This window comes from Trichomycterus rosablanca, chromosome 6 (genome assembly GCF_030014385.1).
Source record: "Trichomycterus rosablanca isolate fTriRos1 chromosome 6, fTriRos1.hap1, whole genome shotgun sequence".
NCBI classification, from domain to species: Eukaryota; Metazoa; Chordata; class Actinopteri; order Siluriformes; family Trichomycteridae; genus Trichomycterus; species Trichomycterus rosablanca.
In genome coordinates, this window is record NC_085993.1 from 47,526,362 (window position 1) to 47,538,054 (window position 11,693).

At 39.5% G+C, this 11,693-nt stretch overlaps 1 protein-coding gene across 1 annotated transcript in view; it reads left to right on the forward strand.

Annotated features, from left to right (window-relative positions):
- The window catches only part of brinp3a.1 (bone morphogenetic protein/retinoic acid inducible neural-specific 3a, tandem duplicate 1), a 56,520-nt gene extending 46,788 nt beyond the window's left edge, over positions 1–9,732 (forward strand). The window contains exons 4-7 of the mRNA XM_062997068.1: positions 787–892; positions 1,164–1,400; positions 4,189–4,411; positions 8,625–9,732. Coding sequence (XP_062853138.1) covers positions 787–892; positions 1,164–1,400; positions 4,189–4,411; positions 8,625–9,732 — 1,674 coding nt within the window. The remainder of the gene's footprint in view (positions 1–786; positions 893–1,163; positions 1,401–4,188; positions 4,412–8,624) is intronic.
- Positions 9,733–11,693: the final 1,961 nt, after the last annotated feature.

Sequence of the window (11,693 nt, forward strand, 5' to 3'; positions counted from 1 at the left end):
ATCACATAGTAAAGCCCTAACAATTATCTAACCTCACACTTATAATACTAGCACTTGCTAAATGTTTACAACAACTGCATTTTTTAAGCAGCAAACAGATGTTTCTAAAAATGCAAACAACATTGGGTGTGTTTGAAAACCTAGTGAGCTCTCTACATAGACAGCATTTTACGCCATCGTACGCACTCCCGAGAAGTAGGCTGTTGAAATCCTAGATGCCTTAAAATTCTCACTAGTAAGGTATCTTAAAATTTCAATGGTATTTTAACTCAAGAACGAGTGAGCATCTGATGCTGCCTTAGCGGTGGAGGCAATCCCAGCATTCAGTGCGGCACAACTTTTCTCACAGAAAAATAAAAACATAAAGCGGACGGTGCGGAGAAACGAATGAGTTATTTTCAAATGTAAATAAATTATTATTGATTTTTAAGTTGTATAAAATTGCACAAGTGTTTTTATTTGCAAGTTCAGGCTTGTCAGCTAATTTAACCGTTTTCGGACACGGAGGGAGATGTTAGTTGACATGCTAGCGCATTGTGCCACCCTGTTCCATTGGTTTGAATGGCATGAGGCTAACTGTGTTAGCTTAGTTAGCGAAATCTGATGGAATTGCTGTCTAAGTAGTGCGTTCGAATAACCTGCCTTATAAGTCAATGATTTATTAGAATCCTCTCTACTTAGGCAGCTGCCTGTGTAGGCAGTAAGACAGCAAGGCAGCTCACTAGGTTTTGAACACACCCTTTGTCTTTCTCATCTGTTGTTCATGACTTTTTTTCTTCTTCCTAGGTGACCGAAACAAGGACGGGTCCTCTAGGATGCAGTAACTATGACAACCTCGATTCTGTCAGTTCAGTTCTTGTTCAAAGTCCTGAGAACAAGATTTATTTACAAGGTACTAAATTTATAACTGAGCTCATGATAAAACCCATTTATAAATATATACGTTAGTACAAAATATGAACTGTCTTGAAGAATTTGGCAGTAACATGCAAAAAAAGTAATTTAATAAAAAAAAAAGTGGAATATACATGTAATACAATATAACATGTAATATAATGATGTATAGCTTTTATAAAGTGTATATAGACTGACTTTTTCCCTGTAAGTTGTATGTTATACAACATGCTAATAAATAAATAAAACCACTTATGTTGTTCCCTCAGGGCTGCAGGCCATTCTGCCTGGGTACCTGAGGAGCCAATTTGTCCAGGCAGCCCTCAGCTACATCAGCTGCCACTCTGAGGGCAAATTTAAGTGCACGAACAATGATTGCTGGTGTGAGTGCAGCGTGGATTTCCCTCAGTGTAACTGCCCCACTGAAAACCTGAAGGCCATGCAGGACAGCCTGAGGGTCATCAGAGAGTCCTGGACACAAGCTAATGTTGAATTTAAGGAATCAGGTAGGCTTTTTAAATTACTTACATTTTCTAACTGTTTTCTAAATGTTTATGTTCACATTCTCTTACCTGTATACCTGTTTTACTGACTTGGGTTCGATCCTTGCGTCCTGTTACTGTCTTTAAGGAGTTTTTAATATTCATGTTCATGTTTTGGTTGTTTTCTATTGGGTAAATTAGTTTTTCCCACTTGCTTAAACCAAACAGTGGGTGGATTATTTACACATACTTGACAAGGTGTGAGGGAGGAAATAAATGAGTGAGTTGAGTGTGTTGGATAGATTGGACCTGCTACAACACTGCTGAAGAGAAATTAGTTATAAAATGTAATCATAAATTAATGAATAATGAGCCTAATTCATTTAAAAAAAGCATTTCTGAATTGTATTTTAGTCAAAATATAAGTCATCATAAGTTAAAGTGTACGCTTATTCTTTTATTTTAATGCATAATGTTTCGTTGCATATAGAAACATGGTAACAAATCATAAAAAATAAAGGAACATTAAGTAGCTATTTTTATTATTATTATTATTTAATTTAATTAATTAATTTATTTTTTTGCATTTTTTTCCCTTTTTCCTTCCGATTTTTCTCCCCTTTTTTCTGTCCAATTTTCACCTAATTGCGTTACGCTTCCTCTCTACTGGAGCCGACTCCCCACCCCGATTGAGAAGAGCGAGACTGTCACACGTCCCCTCCGACACATGCGCAGTAATCGCACATCTTTACTCCGCACGAGACGAGTTCACATCCCGATCAGCTTTGTGCACGGAGAGCCACACCCTGATCAGCATTATTCCTCTACTCTTGTGCAGACACCATCAACCAGCCAGCAGAGGTCATAGCTCACTCAGTTATGAGGAGACCCTGTTCGGCTTGTCCTACCCTATGAACAACAGCCAATCGTTGTTCATACAGCCGCCCAGCCCAGCCGGATGGCAGAGCTGAAATTCGATATAATGTATTGGAAAACCCAGCTCTGGTGTGCTAGTGTGTTTTACCGCTGCGCCACCTGAGCGGCATTATTTCATTTTATTAAAAAGGTCAAACTAGAAAAGATTGTCTTTTTTGGTAAGTCATTGGTAGCTAAGCAGTTAGTGTACTAAACTAGTAATCAGAAGATTGCTGGTTCAAGCCCCATATCTGCAAATTCGCCACTGATGAGCCATCAAGCAAATGCTTGGATTGTACAGATTAATAATTGTAAGTTACTTTAAATAAAACTCAGCAAAATGCCATACATGTAAATTGTAAATAAAATCACCTTAATTAGTTCATTCAGATAAGTTCTTTATACATTTACATGTTAAAAGTAGCTTAAATTGTGTCACTGTTGGACAATCCAAGAGGGTATATACACCGATCAGCCATAACATTAAAACCACCTCCTCGTTTCTACACTCACTGTCCATTTGATCAGTTTCACTTACCATATAGGAGCACTTTCAAGTTCTACAATTACTGACTGTAGTCTATCTGTTTTTCTACATACTTTTTTAACCTGCTTTCACCCTGTTCTATAATGATCAGGACCCCCACAGGACCACCACAGAGCAGTGGGTCATTCTCAGCACTGCAGTGACACTGCAAAAAAATGCAAGTGAGGTAAATTGGATATACTAAACTGTCCATGATTGTGTTAGATATAACCTTGTGTGAACTGAGGAATCTTGTGTAATGAGTAACTACTGTTTCTGTCATGAAAGTAACCAAATAGTAAAACATGACGTTAAAATCCAAATAAACAAACAAAGATATTTCAGTCATACTATTTTATATATTTATTTATATTTAACCACCCCCCCCCATCAATACCGAACTTTAACATCCCCAGGATCTGTTTACTGTTTACGTACTCATCACTTTAACCTGTCTTTAAGCTTATTCAATTTGCACTACTGTTTATAATTGCACTGGTCATACCCAAAGACTTTAAACCTGCATTATGTCACTTTAATGTCTCGGTTGTTAATATCAGGACCTACATTTTTCATATTTAATGACTGATTAATGATATTTAATGATTTTTTTTACAATTTATGTTTAGTGTTTATTTAATTTTTATTGTTGCACCATGGGTCTGCGAGTAATGTAATTTCAATCCTATGTATGTCCTGTACACTGTATTGCAGTATTGACACTGTATTGCAGTATTACTTTTTGACTTATAGGGCAATGATAGGAATTATTTCTAGGGAACTACTACAATGGTAAATGTGGCTTGGTTTGCCCTACATTTGCTTGACTGAGCACTGAGCCAATCCACCTCCCTTGGCAATGATAGAATGAAAAACCTTTATGTTTGCATATGATTGCAGAGCCCAAATAGGGACCAGCTCTTCTGCTTTATTTGCCAATTTTATAAATGATTTAGTTGAACTTTATTGATTGATTGATTTATTTATTTATGTATTATATTTAGTACTTTTTAAGCTACACCTACCTTACAGATGAACTTTGTATGTATACAGTTACTGACTAGCACATATAGTGCTTTGTGGTGTGTGTGTGTTTGTTGTTCTGGACTGAGTGTATCAGGTGCAGCAGTGTTGTGTGGATTTTAGATACTTAGCACTAGTTGTACAGTAGGTACAGTACAGTTAAAAACTAGAGCTATTTACTTTTTCATTCACAATGGTGTTAATTTTCTTTAGTCTTTTATAATGATACATTCTGATCACAGGATGCTAATGGCTTTACATCTTTCATTTTTTTAATTAATTAAAAGAGAATGATCCTGTTTTTATGTGAAATCTGTCACTAATTATTTAACACTCTTTGCTTTCCAGATGAGTTTCAGGGTTTTGTGAAAAGACTACCAACATTTTATGCTTTGAACACATCTGCTGTTAGATACTTTTGGAAAAACGATCAGGCTGTATATCAGCGCTTTCAGCAACTGGAGACGAACACTCAACAGCTTCTCAGCAAAGCACAGCGGATCGTCAGCAAACTCTTCACCCTCAGCAAGAGGTGCCGAACTCAGCCCAAAATATCCGTGCCAAAAGAGAGGTAAGATATGCAAGAGTTTGGCTTCTGTTGAAAGGTCTGCTTGAGGAGAGATTGTGACTGTGAAGCTGAAGTTTTGTGGAGAGTCTGTGTAATGTTTCTTAGTATTTCTGTACAAACTTTGTGTAAAAAATAAATAAATAATATGTACACTGATCAGCCATAACATTAAAACCACCTCCTTGTTTCTACACTCACTGTCCATTTTATCAGCTCCACTTACCACATAGGAGCACTTTCACCCTGTTCTTCAATGGTCAGGACCCCCACAGGACCACCACAGAGCAGGTATTATTTAGGTGTTGGATCATTCTCAGCACTGCAGTGACACTGACATGGTGGTGGTGTGTTAGTGTGTGTTGTGCTGGTATGAGTGGATCAGACACAGCAGCGCTGCTGGAGTTTTTAAACACAGTGTCCACTCACTGTCCACTCTATTAGACACTCCTACGTAGTTGGTCCACCTTGTAGATGTAAAGTCAGAGACGATCGCTCATCTATTGCTGCTGTTTGAGTCGGTCATCTTCTAGACCTTCATCAGTGGTCACAGGACTGCCCACGGGGCGCTGTTGGCTGGATGTTTTTGGTTAGTGGACTATTCTCAGTCCAGCAGGGACAGTGAGGTGTTTAAAAACTCCAGCAGTGCTGCTGTGTCTTATCCACTCATACCGGCACAACACACACTAACACACCACCACCATGACAGTGTCACTGCAGTGCTGAGAATGATCCACCACCTAAATAATACCTGCTCTGTGGGGGTCCTGTGAGGGTCCTGACCATTGAAGAACAGCATGAAAGGGGGCTAACAAAGCATGCAGAGAAACGGATGGACTACAGTCAGTAATTGTAGAAGTACAAAGTGCTCCTATGTGGTAAGTAGAGCTGATATAATGGACAGTGAGTGTAGAAACAAGGTGGTGGTTTTAATGTTATGGCTGATGGAGAGAGAGAGATTACTATCCAGATTCTTCTATTTCTGTAAATGAGGTGTTCACTTATTTATACTTAGAGAATCAACAAAACATAGAATTTGATCAGGAGTGTCTGAACTAATCCAAAAGACTAAGTACAGTTAGGATACCTGGATTAATATTCGTCTCCTGTATGGTTGTCAAAAGTAAGACACTTACTTTTTTTGCACATTTTTATCTCTGAACATTCCTTAGAATATGTAAATTCCCAGGAAATCAGTTTTACAGAGAGTAACTGGATGTAAGTGTGTTTTGTCCCATGTGCACATTTCAACCTTACCATAAAAGAAATATGCTGACACACAGCAGAGATTTCTTCCTCTGCCACCCAGCGTCACATTCTCAGACAAACTGCTTTTTAAATATTTATGCATTCTGTGTGCATGTTAAACCAAGAAACACGTTTTTTATTTTCTTCACTGAGCAGAGGTTCCATTACAAACTCACTTCCCCTCTTATCTACTACCTTTTTTTTTATTTCCGACACTCTGCACTACTGCCCTACCTGTTATGGGAGATATATTTAAGTTACAGGCTTTGTTTTAAAGGGTAAACTACATACTACCAGTATATACTGCTCTCATAATAGTCTGCACTATAGTAGACAGTATGCAAGAGTAATTGTTTTATAAACTACAATCTCATGTAACTATTAATTCTGTTAGAAGTGAGTTTTCTTTAGAATTATTTTAGAATATTGCTGTTGTTATTTAAAAGACCTTTTGTTTTGTATTTTGTCACAGCTGTTTTAAAAAAGCTTTAGTAAAAGCAATTTATTAAATCCCCAAAATACACCAAATATACGCCAAAAGTATTCACTCACCCATCCAAATCATTGAATCCAGGTGTTCCAATCACTTCCATGGCCACAGGTGTATAAAACCAAGCACCTATACATGCAGACTGCTTCTACAAACATTAGTGAAAGAATGGGTCGCTCTCAAGAGCTCAGTGAATTCCAGCGTGGTACCGTGATAGGATGCCACCTGTGCAACAAGTCCAGTCGTGAAATTTCCTCGCTACTAAATATTCCACAGTAACTGTCAGTGGTATTATAACACAGTGGAATTGATTGGGAACAACAGCAACTCAGCCACGAAGTGGTAGCCACGTAAAATGACAGAGCGGGGTCAGCGGATGCTGAGGCAAATAGTGCGCAGAGGTCGCCAACTTTCTGCAGAGTCGATCGCTACAGACCTCCAAACTTCATGTGGCCTTCAGATTAGCTAAAGAACAGTGTGTAGAGCTTCATGGAATGGGTTTCCATGACCGAGCAGCTGCATCCAAGCCTTACACTACCAAACGCAATGCAAAGCGTCGGATGCAGTGGTGTAAAGCATGCCGCCACTGGACTCTAGAACAGTGGAGACGTGTTCTCTGGAGTGACGAATCAGCTTCTCCATCTGGCAATCCGATGGACGAGTCTGGGTTTGGCGGTTGCCAAGAGAACGGTACTCATCTGACTGCATTGTGCCGAGTGTAAAGTTTGGTGGAGGGGGGGATTATGGTGTGGGGGTTGTTTTTCAGGAATTGGGCTTGGCCCCTTAGTTCCAGTGAAAGGAACTCTTAATGCTTCAGCATACCAAGAGATTTTGGACAATTTCATGCTCCCAACTTTGTGGGAACAGTTTGGGGATGGCCCATTCCTGTTCCAACATGACTGCGCACCAGTGCACAAAGCAAGGTCCATAAAGACGTGGATGAGCGAGTTTGGTGTGGAAGAACTTGACTGGCCTCAACTTGACTTGACTGAGTCCTGACCTCAAGCCGATAGAACACCTTTGGAATGAATTAGAGTGGAGACTACTATGTTGGGGATGTTATGAATTAAATCAGACTGTATTACATATTGCCAGGTGTTTTTGCATCATAAAATATAAGTGTAATTTACTGTGCAATTACACACCAAGAAACACCACTGGTCTATGTAATGGCATACCAGCATAGTATTTTCAATTAGCATGTCCAAGTAAAAACTAAAACTTTCATAGTCATAGTAGGTCAGTTTTTTCTACAATTACTGGGCGCCTTTCGGTTGATAGCGTTGCTCGGGATTTGAAACACTGATTCCAGCAGAAGTGGGCTTGCATTATTTACTGCTGTGCCACTCAAATGCCCTGGTATTATTTATTTATTTATTATTATTATTTTTTTATTATTATATATTTTATTTCTTGAAATATTAGTTGGAGATCAGCACATAATAATAATAATAATAATAATAATAATACACATTATAATTGAGTTTAATTTAAAAATTACATTTTATAAAACTTTTGTTATATATCATGTGGCTTTGCCATATTGATGTGAAGAAAGGGGGGTGCTGAAAAAAAAAATCAGAGTTAGTGTTATTATACACTGACCAGGCATAACATTATGACCACTGACAGGTGAAGTGAATAACACTGATTGTCTCTTCATCACGGCACCTGTTAGTGTACATTAGGCAGCAAGTGAACATTTTAAGTTGATGTTAAGTTGATAAAGTTGATGTTAGAAGCAGGAAAAATGGGCGAGCCTGAGGATTTAAGCGAGTTTGACAAGGGCCAAATTGTGATGGCTAGTCGACTGCAGCTCTTGTGGGGTGTTCCCAATCTGCAGTGGTCAGTATCTATCAAAAGTGGTCCAAGGAAGGAACAGTGGTAAACCGGCGACAGGGTCATGGGCGGCCAAGGCTCATTGATACTGTAGCTCAAATTGCTGAAGAAGTTAATGCTGGTTTTGATGGAAAGGTGCCATCTACTATCTACTATCTATCTATCTATTTATTTTTTATTTCTTTAACTGTAAATGTATATGAACAATAATGCTTTACATTTGTTGACCTGTTATTGGCGGTCAAAATATATGATGAATTCTACTGTCAGTATTTTTGTTACATGTAGTGTGCCTCATAGCCACGAGGTCCTGAGGATCTGGGGTCTATTATAAACTTGAATTCCTTTTAGTTTGAAGTTTGGCCTCCTCTGACTGTGTGAGTTTTCTTTTGAGAACTTTGGCTTTCTCCCAACTTTTTAAAATACACCTTTAGGGGGGACTGGCTCCCCCAAGCTGCCTCTAGGTGTGAATCAGTAAATGATTTTTTTATGTCCTTCAGTGGATAAGTGTATTCCCATCCTGTACCCGGTGTTTCTAAGATGGATCTGATACCACTGTGACCCTGTAAATGATTGGATAAATGCAAGTGTCATATTTTATTCACAAAACATTTGATTTTAATCAGTTTTCTTTCTTCACAGGTCTTTAACCTATTGGCTGAACTACATCCTCTCTGTTATGTACTGCAGTGAGAATAATCAGCTAGGCACTTATATGGAGGAGAAGCGGATCTGCTCCTGTCAGTATGACTCCTCGTCCTGCCAGGGTGTCATCCCATGCACCGTAGGTGATGGGCCACTTTGTGCTTCCTGTTCCTATGAGAACCGCTCACGGTGTGCCAGTTGTAACCCAGGTTACACTCTGAGCCAGGGCATGTGTAGGAACATCATTCCTGATTCCATTGACACCTACATTGGCTTTGAGACTGATCTTCAGGACCAGGAGTTGCGCTACCTCCTCCAGAAGCGAGACACAAGAATCAGCATCCACGCCATGTTCATTAGCAATGATGTCAGGCTTAACAACTGGTTCGACCCCTCGTGGAGGAAGAGGATGCTCCTGACCTTAAAAAGCAACAAATTTAAGTCCACTCATGTGCACATGCTTTTGGGCATTTCCCTGCAGATCTGCCTGACTAAGAACAGTACTCTGGAACCAGTGTTGTCAATTTACATCAATCCTTTTGGAGGCAGTCACTCAGAGAGCTGGGTCATGCCCATAGACCAGAATAATTACCCTGATTGGGAAAGGACCAAGGTAGATATCCCACTTGACTGTTATAACTGGACGCTAACTCTGGGAAATAAGTGGAAGACATTTTTCGAGACTGTACACATATACCTGAGAAGCCGTGTCAGAACCGGCGGGAATGGAACGTCCTATTTCGAGCCCTTGGAGTACATGGACTCCTCACGCAATCTAGGCTACATGAAGATTAACAGCATGCAGCTGTTTGGGTACAGCATGCACTTTGATCCCGAAGCGATCCAGGACTTGATCCTGCAGCTGGACTATCCGTACACACAGGGCTCAAGGGATTCAGCCCTGCTGCAGTTGTTGGAGATCCAAGACCGAGTGAATCGACTCTCTCCACCAGGTCAGCAGCCTCTGGACCTTTTCTCCTGCCTTCTGCGCCATCGTCTAAAACTGTCCACCAATGATGTGGTCCGAATTCAGGCCGCTTTGCAAGCCTTTAGTGTCAAGCAGCCCAGTTCAAAGGAGTATGAAACAACCAAACTATGTAGCTAATCAGATCATCTACACTTTATGAAGACTATTTCTTTTACATAGCACACTTTTAAGACTGTTGGGGTAAGGCTGTTGGGGTCATTATTTAATTATTATTAGTATTTTTTTTTTTACCCTACAACAAAATACCTAAACTTCAGTAGCGCTATTCACATGTACCTTCATTGGAAGCAGCACTGATACTTATTGATTACAGTAGCTAAAGTGTAAACAGGTGGAAAATAGCTTCATTTTAATTGCCTTTATTTTTCTTCTTTTTCTTCTTCTTATCATTATTAATGGCCCTGATTTACCAAGATACCTAATAAACAGTGCTGATTTGTTTAAACAGTATAAAGAACTACAGTTAAGTCAAATGTCTACAAATAAAGATGTATCTGTTAGAAAGTCCAGTTCCATACATAAAGCTGACCTTTACAGGTTCATAAATAATATGGGTGGCATGGTCCAAAGATGTGCAGTCAGGCAAATTGGAGCTACTAAAATCACCCTGTGTTTGTGTGTGTGTGTGTGTGTGTGTGTGTGTGTGTGTGTGTGTTTGTTTGTGTGTTTCTGCCCTGAGATGAACTGTTTTCTGCCTTTTGCCTAATGAATTAGACTGCAACCAAGACTGGGATAAAGCGGTGGTGAAACAGTGGATGGATGGATGGATGGGTGGATGGCTGCATGGCTAGATGGATGCATGGATGGATAGATGGATGCATGAATGGGTGGGTGGCTGGATGGGTGGATGCATGGATGGGTGGATGGATGGATGGATGGATGGATGAATGGATGGGTGGATGGATGCATGGATGGATGGATGAATGGATGGATGGGTGGATGGATGCATGGATGGGTGGATGGATACATGGCTGGATGGATGCATGGATGCATGGATGGATGGGTGGATGCATGGATGGATGGATGAATGGATGGATGGGTGGATGGATGGATAGGATGCATGGATGGATGGGTGGATGGATGTGTGGATGGATGGATAATTCGCCAAAAGGAATTTTCTGTTGCATGTCTTGGTCTTTTGCATTCAGCTCAACTGTGTTTACTTAATGGCCATGAAACAAGTGAAGACCAGGATTGCCTGAAAAATTACAACACAATAATTAAATTATATAAACATTTAGCATGTGCTATTAATATGCAAAGTTCAAATAAAAGTAGTCACAGTGACACTTTCAGCCACTAAGCGTAGGTGGGAACAAAGCACAAATAGTGCTTATAATCCACACAAAAAGTCTAATTATAATGAGGACAAATACACAGATCAACTATAACATTAAAACACCTCACTGTCAATTTTATCAGCTCCACTTACCATATAGAAGCACTTTCTATACCAGCAGTGCTGCTGTGTCTGATCCACTCATACCAGCACAACACACACTAACACACCACCACCATGTCAGTGTCACTGCAGTGCTGAGAATGATCCACCACCTAAATAATACCTGCTCTGTGGTGGTCCTGACCATTGAAGAACAGCATGAAAGGGGGCTAACAAAGCATACAGATAAATAGATGGACTACAGTCAGTAACTGTAGAACTATAAAGTGCTTCTATATGGTAAGTGGATGGTTGAGTTTTACTATTTCCTCATTTAATCACCTATTAAATGACTAATGGTAAATAAGTTTTAATTTTTATGATTGCACTACCACCCAGCCAGAACACATACTGGTGCTGATATTAATTAAACACAGAATTTGCACTTAATTTAAATCATGGGCATTTTTTCCCAAAGTAAATGCATTCAAAATCACATATTTATTACAGCAAATGTGCTCTGAATTTAGCTCATTTAAAAGATGTGATACTTTTTATACTGTTAGTTAATTAACTACAAGTAAATCAATGCTTTTACACAAGCAAGCAAGCTCTTGATAAATCAGGGCCTGTGTTTAAAACCCACTGTAAACATGCTTTCAGTCTAAGCTTATCAGTATAGTTGGGGAGGAATTTA